The 21,664-nt window shown below is 39.8% G+C and overlaps 1 protein-coding gene across 3 annotated transcripts in view; it reads right to left on the bottom strand.

Annotated features, from left to right (window-relative positions):
- Window positions 1-17,035, bottom strand: part of LOC125751527 (protocadherin-17-like) — a 42,712-nt gene extending 25,677 nt beyond the window's left edge. For 2 of the 3 annotated variants that reach the window (XM_049030465.1, XM_049030474.1), the window contains exons 1-2: window positions 16,478-17,035; window positions 12,891-15,702 (exon numbers count right to left, since the gene is read on the bottom strand). In XM_049030465.1, coding sequence (XP_048886422.1) covers window positions 12,891-15,386 — 2,496 coding nt within the window. In that variant the 5' untranslated portion in view covers window positions 15,387-15,702; window positions 16,478-17,035. The remainder of the gene's footprint in view (window positions 1-12,890; window positions 15,703-16,477) is intronic. The other variant, XM_049030485.1, reaches the window with a different exon arrangement.
- Between the last annotated feature and the right edge of the window lie 4,629 nt (window positions 17,036-21,664).

Below are 21,664 nucleotides of genomic sequence, written 5' to 3'. Positions count from 1 at the left end.
GTTGTCAATTCATCCAAAATTGATTTTTCTGGGTAAACAAACAAAATGGGGCAAAATGGCAGATTCTCTATAAGAGTGCTTATTAAGCAGAGCGAACATGCTGAGAAAATCTGTCATTTTTTTTTTCTCTTGCAAATTTGACTTGATACTGGTATCAGATCCTCCTCGATTTTTCTTCCATTTGATGAAATAAAGCACATAATGTTGAGGGACTCACTTTCCAAAAGATACTTTAATACAGATCGATGCCACAAATAAAGAAATCACAATTCCAATGCTCTTTATTTACTTTACTCTTTATATTTTGGACCATCACATTGACTGTGCGCAATAAAATGTAATGAGTAAAATAAATTAAATCCTACTACAAACACTGAGCCAACAATTCATTGTTTTGATATCATCTTTTTAAAAAAGTCTAGACTTCAGCTAAAGGTTTCAATTAAGATTAGCTGTGTACAGAAACCATATGACTGATTAAGCAGGCAGATGCAGATTATCAAAAAAATTGCTGAACCCTGGTACTCTGCCAAGACTTCATGACTAAAACTGCCAAAATGGTGTTTGATGCTAAATCATATGTAATTTATTCAAAGACTACTAAAGCAAACCGCAATGTTTTCCCTAAGAGTCTGAATTGTATACCATCAAATTATGCAGAGCTTAGTTTACCGTTAAATGAGGAATATTTTAAAAAATCATCTGGGCTGAATGTGAAACATATCAGCCACTAATTCAACTTAATCCTCCACCAAGATTCAGCAAGTGGATCCTGGTAGTATCAGCTGATTCAGAATAACTCCCACAGTCCAGAACAACAGGCTTTAAAGAAATACAGAGACATATCATAGCTGTCCAACTGCATTAAACATATTCTCCTTATTTACTAAAGATCAGCACTTAGTACTGGCATGACCGCCAATAAAAAACACATTAAGGAGCTGTTGAAAAGGTTTTCCACTCTAAATTAGACTGCAGATGTATCTTATGGCCTCAGATTCCCCTGTCAATTTAATATATGCGTTCAATATGTGTTGAACTCCAGTCAAGTAAAAAACGCAGGCCTGAATACAATTAATGGAGTTATCCTACCAGTGTAGCTGGGTTTGTGTTTATTGAGCTCAGCCTTGTTTTGAGGAGCTGTGAAATGGGATTATAAGGTTACCCTGTGTACATCTGGCTGTCTGGTGCATAAATATTTCTGTAATTTGATCACACAAGCTGCAGGAACACCTGTCTAATCACTGATTTTGGGTAGGGTTTTGTTTTGTTCCACTGCAGGGATTCTGGATAGTGGCTCAACAATCTGGTCCAAAGCACACACAGAATTAGTGTTTATCAAAGAGGGTTTCCAGTTAGCAGCGGGCACCTGTACATGATGGCAAGCTCTCACTGCTGTACATATATTGGGGGAAAATGTGCTTCTGTTGCTGCAGCTGTTTCAGCTGTATGTTTGAGACGCAGACTTCACTGTGATGTCACATGACTCAAGACAAGCACTTCAGTGGCAGAAGATCTACGATTTATTGGTGACCGGTGACCGACACCATGCTGCACAAAAACCTCCTGTTTATTAAATCATTCCATGCATTGGTGCTGTTCAGTCTCTGAGAGATGTGTCCTTTGCTGTCAATAGACTGTAAGCACATAACTCAGTGGGAAGGGCTTTTATGCGCCTTTACGCACATGTGCAGTGAGCGGGACGCCATCTGTGGCCGCCTTGTTCCTCTTCATGCACTGCCAACTTCCTTAAAATTTGCATTTTGAAATCACTGTCCACTGCAGGCACCCAGAGATCACCGTTTCAAGTGTGCCAGCCTTTAAACCCCCCCTCCCCGACTTTATCTGGACATTATGTAAAGTTCAGAAATAGAAAATTTCCATTCCTTGAATGTTAGCCAACGTCATCCAAAGAAATTGTCTGTGATGTGAAACATTGTGCTGAGTTTAACACATTTATAAAGCAAGACAAATGTTTGCAGTCGTTCAAAGAGTGAATAAAAAGAATGCAGCTTTGACTATAGGTAATTTGAGTAAATAAATGATGCGAACAATATGCTGAGATATAGAAAGTAGATAAGAGAAAGCGAGGCACTCCCTCCTTACACCACCAGAACATATTTTATTTACAAAAATTGTCACACAGTTTTCTAATGGTGTACATTTGCAGAACAGTGAGCAAGAATCATACCGAGCATTTAATAGATGACGATGTAGAAAGAACAATTTGCCGCAAGTTAAGAAAGTGTGTGTAATTGAGTGAGTGAGATGTAAGTGCTTGCATCACAAAATCTCGTGCTGCTAGTGTCTGATGACTCGGTAAACATGCCGGATTTATACTCCACAAGTTGGCAAGTTTGCTTCACGCTTGGCAGCTAAGATTTAGGTTAATGAGTCGCTTTCACAGCGCTCGTTTCTGGCCAAATCACTGAAGCGTTAACAGCTGAACATGATAAGATGGGGCTTTTTCATATTTACTTATTATCATTCTTGCTTTTGCTTTTTTATTTAAATTTTATTATTTTATCTGTATGACAGCAACTTTGTACCCTTAAGATATATGAAAACAAAAATCCCCCCCCCCCCCCCCCACACACACACACACAAATACTTACCCCCAAAAAAGAAAAGGTTTATGAGTTTAACAGTTAAAAGAAAGGTAGTCATATAATGGCTGACAGGTTGAAATTTAAGTAGTGACTACATGGACATCTCATACCATGTAAGTGACCCATGGACAACAGCAATCATTGATAAACTTTTAAAATCAATCATAAGAGTTTGAAATAGAAATGATCATTTCAAAATCACTAAAGATGCATGAACAGAATAAGTAAAAGAATTCCACTTCTTGATTTACTTGTTTCATGTAAGCCGCAATATCATGAAGCAGTCCAGCTCTAATTCTTAAATAGGGAATGATTCAGCATAATAGAATGTTAAGCTAGGAGTAGAACGTTAAGCTAATTTTAGTCAATTCATATGAGAAGTTTGGGTAAATTAATAAAATTAAACAAAGTCTATCATTACATTGACAAACTCTGATCAGAAATGACCGTAATCTCAGCTGGGCCATCTCTGGCCATCTGGTCTCCCCTCCCCCACTCAGCAGCCCTTTTTGGCTTTATCCTTCTTAAATGCTGGCTCCTCTATGGTGGAATTCCCAGCAAGAATTAAAAACTATACGGTCACTAGCAATCTCTGTTCCTCTGGTATCTCTCAGCTTCATGTCTATAGTCCTATGTGTACTCGTTTGACTTCTGGAGTCTTATATTATCAGTAGATGTATTTGTGAGCTTCAGACATTTCTCAGTATCGACATTTATTTTGTAATGACTATAAATCTTTCCGTATGACAGCACTCTAGACTTACATAAAATATCCTTTTAAACAATCTATGAATAAACTGTTGCTGAAATGGGATAATCATACACAGGGACAAATGCTAGTGTAATTTGTATAGAAAGGGAACAAATTTTGGCTTTACACTTACTGAAAAATAGCTAAAGGTTCACAGCTAAAATGAAAGAAAGTAAAGTTCTACTTGAACTTAAAGCACTTTTGTCCTCTAAACTTCATGAATCACTTCAGAGGAAGCAAAGAAACATGAAAGGAAAGTGAAATGGGCTTGAAAGAGGGTATCAGAACAGAGCACATTAAAATAATGACAAGGTCTCTGAAATGCCCACCACTGATGAGGTGCATGGCTCCTTTTATGCAGAGTGCTGAGACGCAGGGAGAATAAAGTAGCAAGTAGCCAAGTGAGAGGGGAGCAGAGAAGAAGAGAAACCGCCCTGACAACTGAGAAAGTAAACACGGCTTTAAAGTGTTTACTGCTAATATCCTTTCAATGAAGACTCCCATGGATCGACACGAGAGGAATGTCTGTTTTAGGGTGTCGTATGGTAGCAAACACCCACAAAGGTCAACATAATAAGTTCAGCTTTAGCTTAAGTCAGTGGCTCTTCTAAAAATATTTTGAGCATGTATAAATGGATTTGCAATTTAAATGAGCAAAATCACAGACAAAAATGTAAAACAAACCAACTGAAAGATTGAGAATCAGCCACCTTTACTAAAATCAACTTACATCTTCCGAAGGATTACTATCCGGTTTAATTTACTTTATTTGTGCTATGCATTAATTGTTCTGAAAGCTGGATCTGGAAAATGCATGCTGGTGTTTCATAATTCGTTAAGGTAATTATCCCAGACATCCATAGCTAAGCAAAAACAAGAAAATACTAAACAATCTCCCATTCAAACATCTATATGTGAGTCACCATTGCTGAGAAAATGCACTATCCCACTGATTTCTGAGTCTCTCCAGCATACTGCAAGATGCTGAATTGCCTCTATTATGTAAATGCTGCATAACCAAACTCTGATGACATCTTCCTGGCTTACGGAGGCATGTTTTAGGTTCACTTGCATGTCATATAATATATTTTATATTAGGTATACAACTGATCTTTGTACCAGATTATTTCACTTGTTACTGAAAAGACCCAACAATGCAGTTTGCCAGTTGCCCAGCTTTACAAATACCTTTGTAAATGTTGTGCTTTTAAATCAGTACTCTGTTTTACTCAGTTTTCAGTTAGTAAATGAGCCAATTAAACATCCTGCCTTTGAGAACACCTGGGGGAGAGAAGGGACATAAGAATGGGAATATAATAATTCTGGGGAGTCCTGGGATACACAAACACTGGCTATCTCAGTAAGCGCACACTTTATATAACAGGGCTGAGGGGGGGTGTGGTCTGCTGGAGGGGGGGGGGGGGCAGGCAGGGTCGTTGGCTTCTGGGTGGGGGCACAGGATTTTCATCACAACATGCCACTGGAAAAAGCGCTGTAATGATGTTAGACGCTGGATGAGAACCCATCTGTGTGGATCCTACAAGCCAAGTCCACATCAGGTCCCATGTGAAGTGGGGAGTGAGGAGAGGTCCGACGTATGACTTACATAGTCAAGGAGCAACGAACATGTGAGTCAAGGAATAACTGACAAGTTAGTTTGGGAATAACTGTAACTTGGAAGGTATTGTGTCTCTGAATGGGGAAACGCCTTTTAAGTGGTAACTATATTGATACCTGCATAGGTATAATGAATAAAATTTAGACATAACACTGTCAAGAAAACTCAATGCTTTTCTTATTAATTAAAATGAAAAAAAAATGCATTTTGCGACTGGAGAGACAGCCAAACAAAGCCAAAAAGCAAAGAATGACACATGAACACTGATGCACAATACTACAAAATAATACATCTACACCTGACCAATGGAGTCTGTGAAAGTATTGTTACACAATATCAAGCATATTCTATTCCTAAAAACTATTTAAATGTAGCTTTTCAATAACTCTTTAGAAATAATTCAATAGAGCTTATTAGTGGAAAACTATTTACTGTATGATTCTCTTATAAAAGACTTGATTATCACCTCTCCCTGAAAGGAGTACCCATTCCTTTTCACTACAGCAAAAGGCAGAGTTAATGGATGCCTAATATATCATTCCATTAACCTACAGAAAGCTGTTAACAATCCATCAATGGCAGGACGGTATAAAGGAGAGGTATTTGAGAGGACAGACAGAGTATTCTCTGATGGATAGAGTCAGGGCTGCAGACACTTCTTCCTTTGCAAAATTGGCGCTGATCTGCACAGCTTGTTTTGAGCCACTAGGGCCCTACTGGTTTCTCACTGCTGGCCTGGATCAGTGGAGATTTAGAGTGAAGAGGAGAAGAACGTGTGACAAAAGTAAGTGGTGGGGTGGGGTGGGGGGGAGACTTTGATGCTCGTACTGCTGGGTCTCCACACACATCCTGAAACCAATTATCTCCCCAGTCTAGACTGATCTGGTGATTTGGGGGGCTCAATGAGTCAAACTGTACTGACGTTCAAGAAACAGATGGAGTCACGAGATGCGTATTGTTGTATATTCCACAGGACTGGCCCCTGACATACATGACATCAGTGGGTGACCACAGGGGCCTCTTGACATACTATAATGCATCGGTTCCTAAAATTCCATTGAAAGGACGACACCCACAACCTTCCCAAACGCCTCAAAAATTAGGGTCGACTCTGCTTCAGCTGAAGACACCCGATAGTTCTTTCCAGAGATTCTCTTTCAATCATTTTTCTGAGGGTAGAAAAAGGAACGCCCTCAGCCACAATTCAAGTACACCTTAGTTTGTGTGCATATTAAAATCTGTCAACTCGTGTAAAATTGTAATGTACTGACAAGTTATATATTGCAGAAGATTCAAGGTACATGTTTTGTGCCGGCTGAGGTTAAGAAACGACCATTTTATGCGGCTTTCCAAATCCGCTTCAAGTTCTTTGCCTGCCAACTTCCCCCCGGAAACAAATTTATCCTTAGCCACACCAATGAGCAAATCTACACAGAGCAGAGGGAGAATTGCAAATGAACTTACTGTGGGAACAGATTATCATCTCTAGTAATTCCTATTGTATGGGAGGGTTTTGGGGACATTTATGCTAAGAAAGGAAACAATATAACAAGACAATTTGGCTATTATACATTCTCAAAAGACTTTGCAGAAACAAGGCAATTTCCCTATGCAAGGTTTCCCCTCCTGCCTGTATGGATATCCATGACGGTGGATTTGCTAAGCGGTTTTGACACAGGGAGGCGAAAATGGATTAAGGGATCATGTTTCCCTGTACCCTCATGTACCATTCACATGCTAAACACCATGGAGTGCAAGTGTACCCCATTTCTGTATTGCTTTTTACTCAGACTCGTGAAGATTCCTGTGACTCAGAACAAAGCCATAAGGAAAGTGTGTGGAAAAGAATAGGGAAGGTGGAAGCAAACAAAAAGCCGAAGATGTTTCAGTCATAATGCTTCCATAACGATGAAATGAGAGCAGAGGCTTGGCACAAATTAACCTACAGTACAGTCTTATGCCACTAGGTGAGCAATCATTAGCCAGAAACTCACTTCACAATGTGTACTCTGTTTTCACTAATTAATCCTTATTAAGCTGAATTCAACTACACTTAAAATACTACCAGGTTACATAATGAGAGATGGTCATACATATACATATATTTAACTTTAAAGAACTGTACAGAACATTAAAATCAGACTATTATTACATTTTGGCCAAATGGTCCTAGATGAGTTGATAAATAAAATGCAAATACAATAGTAAAGGATATAATTTTGCCACCAAGTCTACATTTCACACGAATCTGTAGTGGCCTCATTCATAGTCTTCCAAAGTTAGGGTTAGTCCACACCGATCAAATCTGCTGATGGACTGAATGTGGTAATTTACTCTTATTTTTTCCAGGGTAGCATTGGCAAGGTGCATTTATATCATAGGCTATTGTAGAATATGGTATTCTAGAAATGTAGTAACCCTTTAACCTTGCCTGTGCTGTGCTTATGAACCATCAAACAAGGTATAGCATTAATCAGCTAGGCCCAGAAGAAACAATCACCAGGCAAATCTTCTGCTGAGAACCAAGCTGACCTCCCATACTGCAATATCTCTCTAAAGAAGAATACTCATGCAGAATAGCCTCTCTTTTTGGAGGCAATACAGTAGCTTTCTTGTCTAAATAAATTTAAGAGGCTAAAAATGAGCAACATCAACATTTCAGTGTGACTTGAGTGCAAATTCCACAAACACTGAGGTGTGCTATATCCTTATTCGGAAAATATTGCATCACTGAGTGGAAAAGAGAAACTGTACTTCCTGAAACGTCCGACATCTTCAGTGTGCCGGGCAGCCCTCAATGCCGTCTTATTTATTAGCTATGACTGGATCGATACTTGGAACACAAGTGCTGGTACTCTGCGACTGAATAATTTCACCATCACAAATGCGCCTCAGGACATGAGACATGGACTACGACTACCAGGGATGATATGAAATGTGCTACCATTGTTTCATTACTCGAATGGCATTGTCACAGATACTGCTATGGTATTATAGCTGTCAGAGAAGTGCTCTTAAAATTAAGTTCAAATCCTAACAGTCGGGAGATCTAATGCTAATTCATCAAAACTGTCTCAAGTGGACTGCAATGCGACCTAAAATTATAAGAAAGCTTTGGGTATACATTTCCGCTCTGTAAGTTGAAAAAAAAAAAAGTTCTTTTTTACCAGAGCTTTTTAATGCAAATGAAATACACAAGGTTCTACTTAGGCAAAATAATAACTGAAAGTCCAAGTATTCCTTTATTTCCGTTTAAATGAACATTTATTTTCCATATTCTTGTAAATGTCATGTGAATATTTACTTTGATTTTTGATGGGTAATGTAAAAAACAATTATGCGTAGTGCCCTTTAATATAGAAATTAAAATTGTATTATTTATATAATTGAAATCAGGAATGAGATACCTGAGTTATTACAAACTGAATTGCATGAGCAGACTGCAGGATGAACAGCACTGATGCAAATATCTGTAAATTTACATAATTTAGTATTACACACCTAATACACAGCTTCTCTGTTTCAGTGGCAGGGCATATGCCTTCTTGAACAAACATACCTCTAGATGAAGATTTGTTCAAAAAAAGAAGTGCATATGTTTGAAAAGTAAACTGAAGGTCTTAGTTCAGGCTCGGTTCCAAAAATTTGCCACAGTACTGAGAGAACACTACATTTCAGCTCGCCACTGGGATGACCTCAATTTTATAAAAAATGTCTTAGTGCAATCAAAAGAGTGAAAATGCCAAAAGTCTTATATTTTGTTTGGTTACTTACGGTTAGGGCTACGGCTGCATAGGGGTTAAAGCTTTCATTGTTGGGATTAGGGTTTTACCCATAGAAATGAATGGAGAGTCCCCACAAAGATATAATTACAAACCTGTATGTGTGTGTGTGTAGATCCATAGTTGATTTTGTGTAATTGCAGGAACCAGAACCCATTTGGTCTCAGAGGTACAAATCAGATAATGTGATGGCAAATCTGTGTAAATGCTAAGCCATGTCAGTAACAGTCCATTTTTATCAACACATACCAACCACAAAGCAATGCCATTTTCAGTCAGTTCCCACTCTACCTGTATACTGGTGGACATTCCAAGCGTCCGCCACTGAGCCATGCGGTTAGAACACGGTTTATGTGCTCAGAAAACATCAGAGTGACTTGGAGCTTACCGTTTTACATTTCAGACACTCCGTCAAGCATGAAATCCCTCAGTTCAGTGAGGTCTCTAATGGCATAAAAAGCATATTATGCTCTGAAAGTAGTATATTAAAAATACTTTCAGAGAGCCTCCTTTTTTTCTTTATCGAAGTACATGAATGATGGATAGAAACACATGGATGGTACCTTATTAACTGGGAAGTTAACATTACTGATGTGCAACAATGACGTACTGTAGGGACTGGAACGTAAAGCAAGCAAAATAATAATTCATCACTCCAGGAATAACTATGCCATGCCATGTGTTTAAAAACAGATCAGCACAGCTAATTATTTTGCAATCTCTTTCTAATTGGTGTCTTATTTAAAGATAGCTAATAAATACATTTTAACTGATCTAATTCCAAAAATGTATTTATTATACTAAACATAATTTTACCCTTAAGGGGAGTATGCACTTTCATAAGGATAAAAAAGACTTAAGAATAGCAGGACTGTTGATGTTTTACAGTTCTCATATGTTATATCCGGTTTTTAACAGGTCTGGAAAAAGATCTTATTACTAACTGAAGTTAAATCAGAATAAAAGCAAGAGGCTACACCAAAACAAAGACCAGAGATACAAGTTCATGAAAGACAGCATGCATATCCCCGAATACCATAACTTATAGACAAAACCAGCATTAAGAATGGCATGCAACTTTCTCACAGGAAGAAAAAAAATTATATGCATGACACCAGAAAGTGCAAATAGCACAAGACATAGAATCCCACGTTCCCTCTAAAATCAGCATAAACGAGCAGTCAGCACCCCCTTTGCAAATGTTTGGTACCTTCTTTGGAGGAAAAGACAGAAATGTCAAGCCTTTACTCCTAGACCACATACAATGTAGCACTATTAGTTTTTGTCTGTTAACCTGTTTATTTATCCATCTATAAGTACAGTGTTCTCAGAAAAGATGATTCTTCACCATTTGACCAACATTATGCCAACTGAGAAGAGCTGGGAAAATACAAAAAATAAGGAAAATGTTCCTATACAATTGCCCCTATGTTACTATTCACGGAAGAATGAGCAAGCGGCCATTCTGAAATTTCATTCCGCAGTGTAAAAAATCCTCGCGCAGTACATTAAACTGCACAATATAGAAAATCCCGTTGTCTAGATACATTCATATGTGAAGGAAATGATTATTTTACCGCTGAGTAATGTCTTAGTGTACTAAACAGAGGAGTAAAAACACCGAACTGTTGACATTCTTCCAAATGGATGCTTTCTGTTTCAGAGAGATAGGTTTGTTTTATGAAAGTTGGCTATCATAATGGATCTGAGGAAATGAACTGCTAGCTCTCACACTTGTTCCCAGCTAACCCTTACAAATGGTGTGCAGCAGTACTCTTCAGTGAATTATCGACACGTCAGCTTGTTTGACCTTGTGCGAGGCAACTGACCTCCTTGCCAGGCAAGACTGATAGATGAGGGGTGGAAATGGGGTGGGGTGGAGCGTAGTTAGATTTTGTTGAGGGCTGGGGAGCGGCTGGACTTGTGACCACAATGAACTCAAAGCTTTTCTGAGTCCACTGGTGAACGCTCAATGTCAAACCATTGATGCAGCTTTAACAAAATCTACATGATGTGATCATCTTCTCACCTTTGTTGTGCATCAAGCGTAGAGACTTAGGATCGGTGACAATCACTGGGATTGTTCGAATAATTTCCATAGTAGCATTCATAGCAAAAGCATGTCCGTGAAAGAGCAGCAGGCTTGCAGCATATTAAATCAGTGCTCCTCTGTCCGTGTTTGTTTCACACACTGCATACAAGCCCTGAGGGAGACTGACTCCACCTAGAGGAGAGTTTAAAATGTTTTTGTTTTTCTTTTTTTTTCTCATTGTTTTTCCTAGCTTGAAATACTCCATAAAAGGGCTATTTTTACAATAAATATTCATAGACACAATATGCAACCACTCATCTATAAAGGCATGCATGAGAGAAATGCCTATTATGCTGAATCCCATGCATTTTAAAACTTTCATTTGGGCTGAGGCCCTTTTGTTTTCACTAAAAAAGCACTGTAATAGTCACTGAATAATTTCCTGCCAATAGCATTTGGGACAGAATCACCTCAAAGAACTATACATGCTTTCAAAAGGTTTCAACAGCTGTGAAGTCTGCAGAACTGGATTCACTTTATCCTTCATTCACCACTGAGTAATATGCTTTAATGCCTTAAGCTGAATTAAGCATCTTTACGTGCCATCCATCCCCTTACAGAATAATGCTGTATTAATCGAATTATGCCTCTTGTAGCACGGTCAGGCTCAGTCACAGGTTCTGTTTGAGCCAATTTGTCTGATTATTTGAAATGCAATGACAACATACACTCCTTATTGAACCAATAAGTAAAGGCCACCAATACAGTAAGTGTACCTGCAGATCAATTAGGGGCATTTCTCTAGTGTTTCATGGTATATTCCCCTAGAATTTCAGCCCAGATTTAGAATACATTCAATGGATTTGGAGAAAAGTAGTAACTTTCGATATATATATGATCCATTGTTATTTTCCTACATTACTGCTTGTCAGTAACTGGACACAAGTGGTTAAAGTACAGAGACAACCTTCTACGGTGTGGAAGAAGTATCAGTGATTCACCCTGACCATTCCCAAGAAATCTATCCATTCCATAAAAAGGACTAGACTGTTTTAAGTAGAAATATAGCCTATTCTGACATGCTTAGTCTAGTCCAGGTTTTCAAGTGGGCATCCAACAATCCACTGGGAATCCACAGAATAGTTGCACAAGGTCAACAAAAATGTACTGATGAAATATTGGTATTATCATCTATTTTCCCTAGATTAAGAAATGTTGAAAACCCATATTCTACCCCTTTAAAAGCAAGGCGTATTTAGTAAAGAATATAGAAAAACAAACAGACCATTTTGCTGTCTGAGATCTGTCATATTTTGTTTGCAAAACTGAATTTTGTTTTTATTTTTTGGCAGCTGATTTGAAAGAATATGAGGTTTTCCCAGCTTCGAGGTCATCTTCATTATGAAACATGAACCCTTTTATTAATGTAAATAAATTTCAAAGAACAAATATTTTGGACTTGCTTGTTTTCCTTGTGAGAAAGAAGCAGAGCATGAACACATCCGAAGACCAACTTTCTGAAGCATTACGCTCATGCAAAATGAAATTCCCAACAGCCACAAGAAATCCTGAAGTGTGGATAGTTCTATAAGCAATTACACCTTAAACAAATCACTCCTTAAAACACTGCAGATGTAGGGAAAAAAAATAAATCCAAACAGTTCCTCAATTCCTCTTGTAACAGCAGTAATAACCTTTTTAACTAGTAATATCACACCTACCAAGACACTGAATTAAGAGCAGAGCGTCCCTACAATATTTACAGAGCAAACCATTGCCATTCCTCTATAACTATGCTCATTTATGCACATACACACATATACATATATGTAAATATATATTGTGATGAGACACACATTGTTTTCTAAAAATATCACAAAGCACTGATTTATATGACTGATTCTGTACAAAAGGTATAGAGCCTAGAAAACACTGTGCCTCTTCTCAATGTAAAGGAACCTTTAACTTTCCAAACTATTGTAAACTCTGCCTGCCAGAGCTATTTCCATCATTACTATGTTGGATGCAGATATTAAGCTAGACAGATAAGTGCAGAAAGAGGAGCAGTTAAGATGCATATATAAATTGCATTTCCTACCTGAATTATTGACATCCTATTAACCGGAGTCTCTGTGGTATTAGTCACTGTCCCCGTGAAGCTTGTGTGACAGCCAACATGTCCTTGAGGAACAGTCAGGTTGTTGGAGGTGGGCTTGAGGTACATGACCTCAGACCTGGGGGAGCTGAGGGGCAGGCGTGTCTGATAATTGAAATACATAGGGGACGTGGCGAGGGAGGGGCTGCTCACCACGTTCATGACGTTCATGGCATCCCTCTCCTCCACCTCGCTCTGCACCAGCATGATGTCATTCTTGTTGATCTTCTTCTTCTTGCTCTTGCCCAGCTGGGGGTGAGAGTACTCGGCAATCCGGCAGTTGTAAGTCCTGATCTCCTTGTTCTCTTGCTTGCACTTGACAGCAATGGTGATCATGGCTGCCAGAAGCATGATGGAAATTATGCTGAGGGTGACTATAAGGGGCAAGGACATGTCCCAGCTGTGTTGCTCTTCGTTGATCCTGGGTTCGCCTTCTGGAAGGGGTCCTGTGTAAGCCTTAATGACGAGTTTAGCTACAGCTGAGAGTGTGGGTTTCCCATGGTCGATGACCTTAACAATAAGCTCTACAACTGGGGCCACTTCTTCCCAGAAAGGATGCACGGTTCTGATCTCCCCAGTGACAGCATCCATCTCAAACAAATGCTCTTCATTCCCATCAGAAATCTCATAGGACAGGCGACCGCTTTCTCCGTAGTCATTGTCCACAGCTCTCACTGTGGTCACTATGTGCCCAACACCCACGTTTCTAGGAACATGAATCTCAGCAGTATCATTTTGCAGGAGAGGTAACACTATGACCGGAGCGTTGTCATTGACATCTAATACACTAACCCTGACAGTGGCGTTACTCTCTAGATGAGGGGACCCTGAATCCTTTGCCAAAACCTTAAATTCAAAATATTTTGTCTGCTCATAATTGAATGACCTTAAAGCATATATTGCACCATTTGTGGGATTGACAGACACATAGGTGTAAATAGACACATCTCCAACATTGGATGGTAAAATAGAATAAGACACAGTTCCATTTTGACCCAGGTCTGGATCATGAGCCAGAACGGAGCCTAAATACTCCCCAGGAATGTTATTCTCTGGAACCTGTAGGAGGTACACTGCTTTTGTGAAGCGAGGGGCGTTATCATTTTCATCCAAGATCTTTACAGTAAATGATTTAGAAGAATTCAAAGGAGGAATCCCATTGTCTTTGGCTACTATCGTTATGTTGTACTCATCTTGTACCTCTCTGTCTAATGGCCTATCTGTAACTACTGTGTAAAAATTGTCATAGTTTTCCTCCAGCTTGAAAGGCACATTACCCAATACCCTGCACTGAGGCTGGCCATTTCTTCCCGAATCCCTGTCAGTGACTCTCACCAATGCTATGACAGTTCCTGGGGGGGCAGCTTCACTGACGGCCCCCTGTCGAACAGAAACAAAACCTATTGACGGCCAATTATCATTCCTATCTATCACTTTAACCGTGATTTTACAGTGTCCAGGGATTGGGTTTGGTCCTAGGTCCTTTGCCTGAACATCAATCTCTATAATTGGGCTTTCTTCATAGTCAATTTCCCCCTGAATCTTTATAACACCTGTTCTGGGGTCAATGGCAAACAACTCCCGGATCCTGTCAGGAGTGTATCCACTAAATGAATAAACCACCTGTCCATTGCTTCCTTCATCTGGGTCTGTGGCATTTAAATCTATCAAAACTTTTCCAATAGGTGCATTTTCAGGTATCTCGATTACATATGAAGGCTGTTCAAACACTGGACTATTGTCATTCGAATCCATGACTTTAACATTAATTTGCATTGTCCCTGATCTTGGATATTCCCCTCCATCAGTCGCTGTTAATATTAGAGTGTGATGGCTCCGCTCCTCCCTGTCTAAAGGTCTCTGAATAACTAACTCTGGGAATTTAGTCCCGTCTCCTCTAGATTTCACATCCAGAGAAAATATATTATAATCGTCACGTGTAAGCTGGTAGGTTTTCAGCCCGTTTTCCCCTGAGTCTGGGTCGTGCGCGCTTGTTAGTGGAAAGCGGGTACCGGGCGCAGCATTCTCGGAAATGTCAATATCTATCTGATCCGAAGGAAAGGTGGGCGAATTATCGTTTATGTCTTGTATGTCCACCTTAATCATGCATATCTCTTTATCGTTGGCAAACACTTCCATAGAGAGTTGGCACTTGGGGATTCGTCGACACAGTGTTTCTCTGTCGATCCGCTGCTTTGTATAAAGCAGTCCGCTTTCTGGATCCACGTCTATGAGGTGCGGGGCGGAGTTTTCCAACACCCTGAAGTTTGATTTCTTACCCCTCTCTCCCGCTCCAAGTCTGGCATCTTTGGCAATGTTCCCAATCACGGTCCCTGGTCCCTGCTCCTCCGGAACAGAATAATTTAAATTTTTCAAAGACAGGGCTTGAGCCCACAGCATTAAGAAGTAAAAAATAGAAAGATACATCCTTTGCAGCATGAGCGCTTTTATTTTTTCAGTGGGTCTCACGCTTCCGACCTGTTGATTTGCGAAGTGAACTGAAAATCCCTACCTTAAAGAGTCATCAGAGCGATGCAACATTACAAGAAAAAACAGGACAAACTCATTTCCTTGTAGATTTTTGTTATTGTTTTTTTTCTCCTTTCTTCGATCTCTTCTTATCTTTCGGCTTCGTCTTTATTTCAAACGGCGATGCTGTACACCTAATTTAAATTCATCTGAGCACCCAGACTCCGTGGTGCCATAATCGCAATCCTTGTCCTCGGAATGAAACGGCAGCAAAGCGTGCGCTGGTCTGAAATACAAAGGAAATCAAATGTTCCGCAATCAGTACAGAAAATACAGTTACGCACGAGCAGTTTGTCACCTGCTGGTTCCTATTACCATTTGAGTAAAGGATCAAAACGTCTAGATTGCAGGGACCACTTACGTACAGTTAATGCCTGTGTGTAGTATTTGTCTGTAATATATATATATATATATATATATATATATATATATATATATATATATATATATATATATATATATATATATATATATGTGTGTGTGTGTGTGTGTGTGTGTGTGTGTGTGTGTGTGTGTGTGTACGTACACACTCACATAAACATACGTTGGAGAGTGCATATATATATGTCTGGATGTGTGTGATGTGGATGTGTGACCCATCTCTAAATCAAACAGGTCAGTATTGTAAAGGAGCAATGTAAAATAAATCTCACATTAAGACATATATTGATTGGCTGTGACCATACCTGTCTGAAAGTGGTCCAATTGACAAAAATACGTTCAGGTCTGCTTAATTTACGCATTGCCAAATCGACACAATCAGACTACTTAAGGACACCAGCACTATGAAATACAAAACAAAAATTCAGAGTACTGCATTTTCTGCCATGATATCCGACCTGGGGCTTGTTATAAGCTGTTGCGTCCACTCATGGGGTTATATATTATTATTATTATTATTATTATTATTATCAGACTGTGTCTGTTGGGTTTATTAGAGCACAAATGTACTTACACAGTTAAAGGAATGGCATTACAAATTAAATAAAAGATAAACTTACCCTCCAACACCTGGTATCAAATTTCAGCAGAAATTCCAAATTTGAAACTGCAATGTGTCTACCTCCAGTTTCTTCGGGATTAAAATCCCACGACCTGAAACGCTTGTCACTGTACAAGTAAACTGGTTCAGAAAGTATGCCTGTGAAATATCAATGAGCAGCTTCTCTGTATTTCCCTCTGATTAAAATGCAGTGGCTTGCCTCCGCTCGCTGAGTCTTCAATCACTCTTCAGATGCATCTGAATAAATATATACATTGTTTTTGCAAAGAATTGTTCAGATATAAAATATAGATCTTGAAAGGGTAGAAAGCATCCGATCAGCCGTCTCGCACGCTGCATTGATGCGGGGTAGGACACCTCTGTGACAGCAGTGACATTGCTCTTAACAAGTCCAGTGAAAACGGTGAAAAGAAATCTGCTCAGATCCTCTACGCAGATATTTCAGTGGCTACAGCACGCAGGTTTTTCTTGTCACAAGAACTGTTGAAAGCACCAAGATTATAATTTAACACACGGTAACCCTCCTTCCAGCACCCTATCAACGCCGCTCACTGACTAACTCAGTTTACCTCATGGTGCCTTAAAGATCGTTACTGATCTCTTGCCAGCCAATGAAGAAAACGGGGATGCAGCCCGATTCGGCCATTTGACCAATAGAATTTGAATGTTGCGCATTATAGGCGGGACTTTCGGCTCAGTTCTGGGAATACGTGAGAGTTGAACAGTTACTTCAGATGAGCGATTGCACGAAGGACGTTACTTTAAAAAGTGTTAAAACACCTATATATGAACGTATATATTTATAATAATATTTTAATCTGTTATGTACGGTTGTAACACACACTTACAGAAGGCAATTGAATTAATATTATTCAGACACTGAATTTTTTATTTGACTAATTTTTAATGCATATTTTTTAAAATTAATATTCTTCAGTAAAGGACATTTAAACTTATTTAATAATTTTTGTGTTACAGTATGAGGAACACGCAAGGTTATCTACCACTGCACTTCAACGTGAGGTGAAGACTCCGATGAGACATTTATGGTTCTACATTGTCATTAGTGTTGCCTTATTTCAGGCACTGCTCGACTACTCCGGCTTTATAAGACACACAAGATGCATTTTACAAGGACAACTGTGTATAATTAGCATATCTTGGTTATCTGTCGTATATTTAATATTTGTTTGTTGTTTATGTAGTCACCATGCAATGGCTATATGAATGCATCAGTTAATCTGGTCATAAGTACAAAGACGCTTCGTCCTCGGCACCAAACGTTTTATGTAATGACTTTCGCGTAATACAATGACATGTATGACCATGTAATTATTTTAGTCACGTTCTCTCTCTCTCTCTCTCTCTCTCTCTCTCTCTCTCTCTCTCTCTCTCTCTCTCTCTCTCTCTCTCTCTCTCTTTCGACCCAAGTCTAGTGTTTCACTGGAAAACGTCTTTATGGATAATCAGTATACTTAGTTCCGGTAATTACTAGTTTATATAAAGCTTTTGATCCATTCATTGTCTTCCAAGCAGTTGTTTAGTTGCTCCTTATGACTTACACTCCATCGACAGACGTTAACCATTCTGTAATACGGAATGACTTTTTATAGGTCCAGATGCTGGGCACGTAGCATGATCTCCATATTAGGGGGTGGGGGTGGTTTAAATCAACATTGTTGTATACTCTCACATGAAACCGTTAGAATTAATTGTATTCTTACAATGAATCATGAGATGATGAAAAGTGTACTGTAGATAATCCTGCACAATAACGTATTGGTCTATATTAAATTAATGTCAACACATGTTTTCCACTGTCAGAATGTATTCATTAACCATAAATGGCCCAATATTACACTAAATAGATAAAAAGATTGCATCAAATATTGCTGGATTCATTCATCTTTGCAGTTTCCCTGACAATAAACTGGTCTTCCTTGAATTTAAATTCTCTCAGAGCTCTCAGCATCTCTGTGCCACCTGAACAGCAGCACCACCTATCAGATACTAGGGAAGGAGAAGTAAAGTCATATTTATCAATTCAGTGCTTTGTGTCAGTGATGTTTTAGGTTACTTGCATACAATCTTTTGCAGATTCAAACAACTGTATTTCTTATTAAAATGCTATGATACTTTTGTTGAGTACAACTGAAATATCATTTATGGAATGGAATCAACCCTAACCGTAACCTTAACTACTCTTCCTTGACCACTATGCAATCTACCGCCACGACCATATGTATTATTCTAGCACTAGATTTACCGAGTTTTTATTCTCTGCTGAGAGTCCCAAGGTGTTTGTCACCCCTGCTGTGATTTTCGCAGGTCTTCAGCCCCATCCTCCTCCTGCTTTTGTTGTGCAAACACACCCATTACCTGTGAGGCCTGGCGCATTTGCATTTTTTACTCAGAGTAGCTCAAATCCAAGGCAGGCTAAACCTCTGTGTGTGACATGGAAACCTTCACAAAAGTCTGCCATATCTATACCAAATATCCCACACGCTGACTGACCTGCAAATATGAAAGACGCACATTCACAAAATATATGGAAACACAAGTCTGTGTTATTTATAAAACAAATTGAGTGAAAACAGAATGAAAAGTTGCTAATAGAATGAAATGAATAAAATGAAAACATGCTAACACTTCAGTCTCCAATGCATGTTTGTATATAAATGTCATAAGCTGAGTGAAGTCATGGTCCATGGTTTTTGACATGCTCATACACATACAGAATAAAATGTCATTTCATTTTCATTGGCCATCACTGAATTATAACATCAAAAGTGAATTTTGTTTTTGTGTGATCTCTCCAGCTTTGCATGTTTGGCTGTTCATGTAAAAATTGATGTATCCGTGCCTCAGTTCCAGGTTCATCTCTTCGTCATCTTTCTGCCTTTTGTCTCAGTGGTTACTGTCCCACACAGTCTGTCTATCTTTCAAAGTCTGTGTTTGCAGCATTTGAAAACCCAGTGACCATCATCCCTGTATTTGGCAATGGAGTTCCTTGGCTAGAAGAATCGGAAACAATCTTCTTTTTCCTTTCCACCCTGTAGATGCTTTGTACAGAACGTAGGCATTCACCGCCACCAAGTCCAGCATGTTGTAAAACACAGCTACTGGCCACTTGCTTGTTGCTGCTCGTACTGAATACATGCGCGCCATTCTAAACACTGACGTGGAGAATTCCTCTCCCTGTGCAGTGTCCTTTGCCAATGGAGGAAGTTCACGGCAAACGTTATTCACCATGCCCAGTAAAGTGAAGCAGTCTGTGTGACAGTGACAGTGAGGTGAAGAAATTGTCCATTGTGACATTTCTCCCGTCATCCAGAAATGACTCCATCAGACTCATGACCACGTTCTCTGCCAGCCTTCACCAAGAACTGTGCTGAAAGTTTCACTCCAGGAGAACACATGAACATAGATGTACAGCTGTTCTCGACCAAGGTTCAATGTCCATGTAGTATATTTACATTTACATTTACAGGTTTTGGCAGACGCCCTTAGCCAGAGCGACTTACATAAGTGCTTTGAGACTCTGCAATGAATTTCCGATGCTAGCTCAATAAGGACCCCAGCTACGAATACTATCTCTGAGAACGCCATTGAGTAGTGCAGAATTTTTATTTAATTTTTTTAAAACACACACCAGAAAAAGAGTCGAGTAAGAATATAGAAGTTCTACGTCAGGTATTTCTGAAAAAGAAAAGTTTTGAGTCGTCGCTTGAAGACATTCAAGGATTCAGCTGTTCGGACATCTAGGGGGAGTTCATTCCATCAATTAGGTGCCAGGACAGAGAAGAGCCGAGATGCGTGTCTTCCTTGTGCCTTGAGGGGAGGTGGGACCAGTCGAGCAGTGCTGGAGGATCGGAGAGATCGTGGTGCAGAGCGGGGTGTGATGAGGTCCTTTAGGTAGGATGGTGCCAGAGAATTTTTGGCTTTGTATGCGAGCATCAGTGTTTTGAATCTGATGCGTGCAGCTACAGGAAGCCAGTGGAGGGAGCGCAGCAAAGGAGTGGTGTGGGAGAACTTGGGAAGGATGAAAACAAGACGAGCAGCTGCATTCTGAATCAGTTGGAGGGGACGGATGGCGCTCAGTGGTAAACCCGCTAGAAGCGAGTTGCAGTAGTCAAGGCGTGAGATGACGAGGGACTGGACGAGTATCTGGGTAGCCTGGGTGGAAAGAAATGGACGTATCCTCCTGATGTTAAAGAGGAGAAACCGACAAGAGCGAGAAAGACTGGTGATATGTGAGGAAAATGACAACCGATCATTTATGGTAACTCCAAGGTTTCTAGCAGAAACCGAAGGACGGATCAGGGAGTTGTCAAAGGAGATCGCAAGGTCCTGGAGGGGGGATGAGTCAGCCGGGATGTAAAGCAACTCAGTTTTACTAGTTTTGAGTTTTAGCTGGTGAGTGGTCATCCAAGATGAGATGTCTGCCAAGCATGTAGAGATCTTAGTGGAGACATGAGTGTCTGAGGGAGGGAAGGAGAGGATAAGTTGAGTGTCATCGGCATAGCAGTGGTAGGAGAAGCCATGTGAGGATATAACTTCGCCAAGAGATTTAGTGTAGAGGGAGAATAGGAGAGGGCCAAGAACCGAGCCCTGAGGGACACCGGTGGAAAGACAACGTGGAGTAGATGTGGATCCATTCCATGTCACTTGGTATATCGCATCCAAGCCGGACAAATTTGGGATCAAGTTCTGGATGGCCACGGATTTGGAGACCAAATACGTCTGCAACGTGTCCCCTAACTTGGGAAAGGACCCCAGTCACCAGAAAAGGGAGAGGCTGGCAGAGAACATGGTCATGAGTCTGATGGAGCCATTTCTGGATGACGGGAGAAATGTCACAACGGACAATTTCTTCACCTCACTGGCATTGTCACACAGACTGCTTCAGCGCAAAACAACACTACTGAGCACAGGGAATAAAGTTTGGTATGAACTTCCTCCAATTTCAAAGGACACTGCACAGCAAGAGGAATTCTCCGCGTCAGTGCTTAGAAGTGGCAGTGTCTCCTTGACAATTTATGCACCTAAAAAAACAAGATTGTGTGTGTTCTGAGTTCCTTGGACCAAGATGTGGCGATCTGTGAAGGCAGAAAGAGGAAACCCAACACGATAACAGACTATAACCACATGAAGGTATGTGAATGTGTGTATAATTTTACATCAG

Source organism: Brienomyrus brachyistius, chromosome 1 (assembly GCF_023856365.1).
Source record: "Brienomyrus brachyistius isolate T26 chromosome 1, BBRACH_0.4, whole genome shotgun sequence".
Taxonomy (NCBI): domain Eukaryota; kingdom Metazoa; phylum Chordata; class Actinopteri; order Osteoglossiformes; family Mormyridae; genus Brienomyrus; species Brienomyrus brachyistius.
Note: the sequence above shows the minus strand (reverse complement) of the source record. Positions and strands in the feature narration are given on the sequence as shown.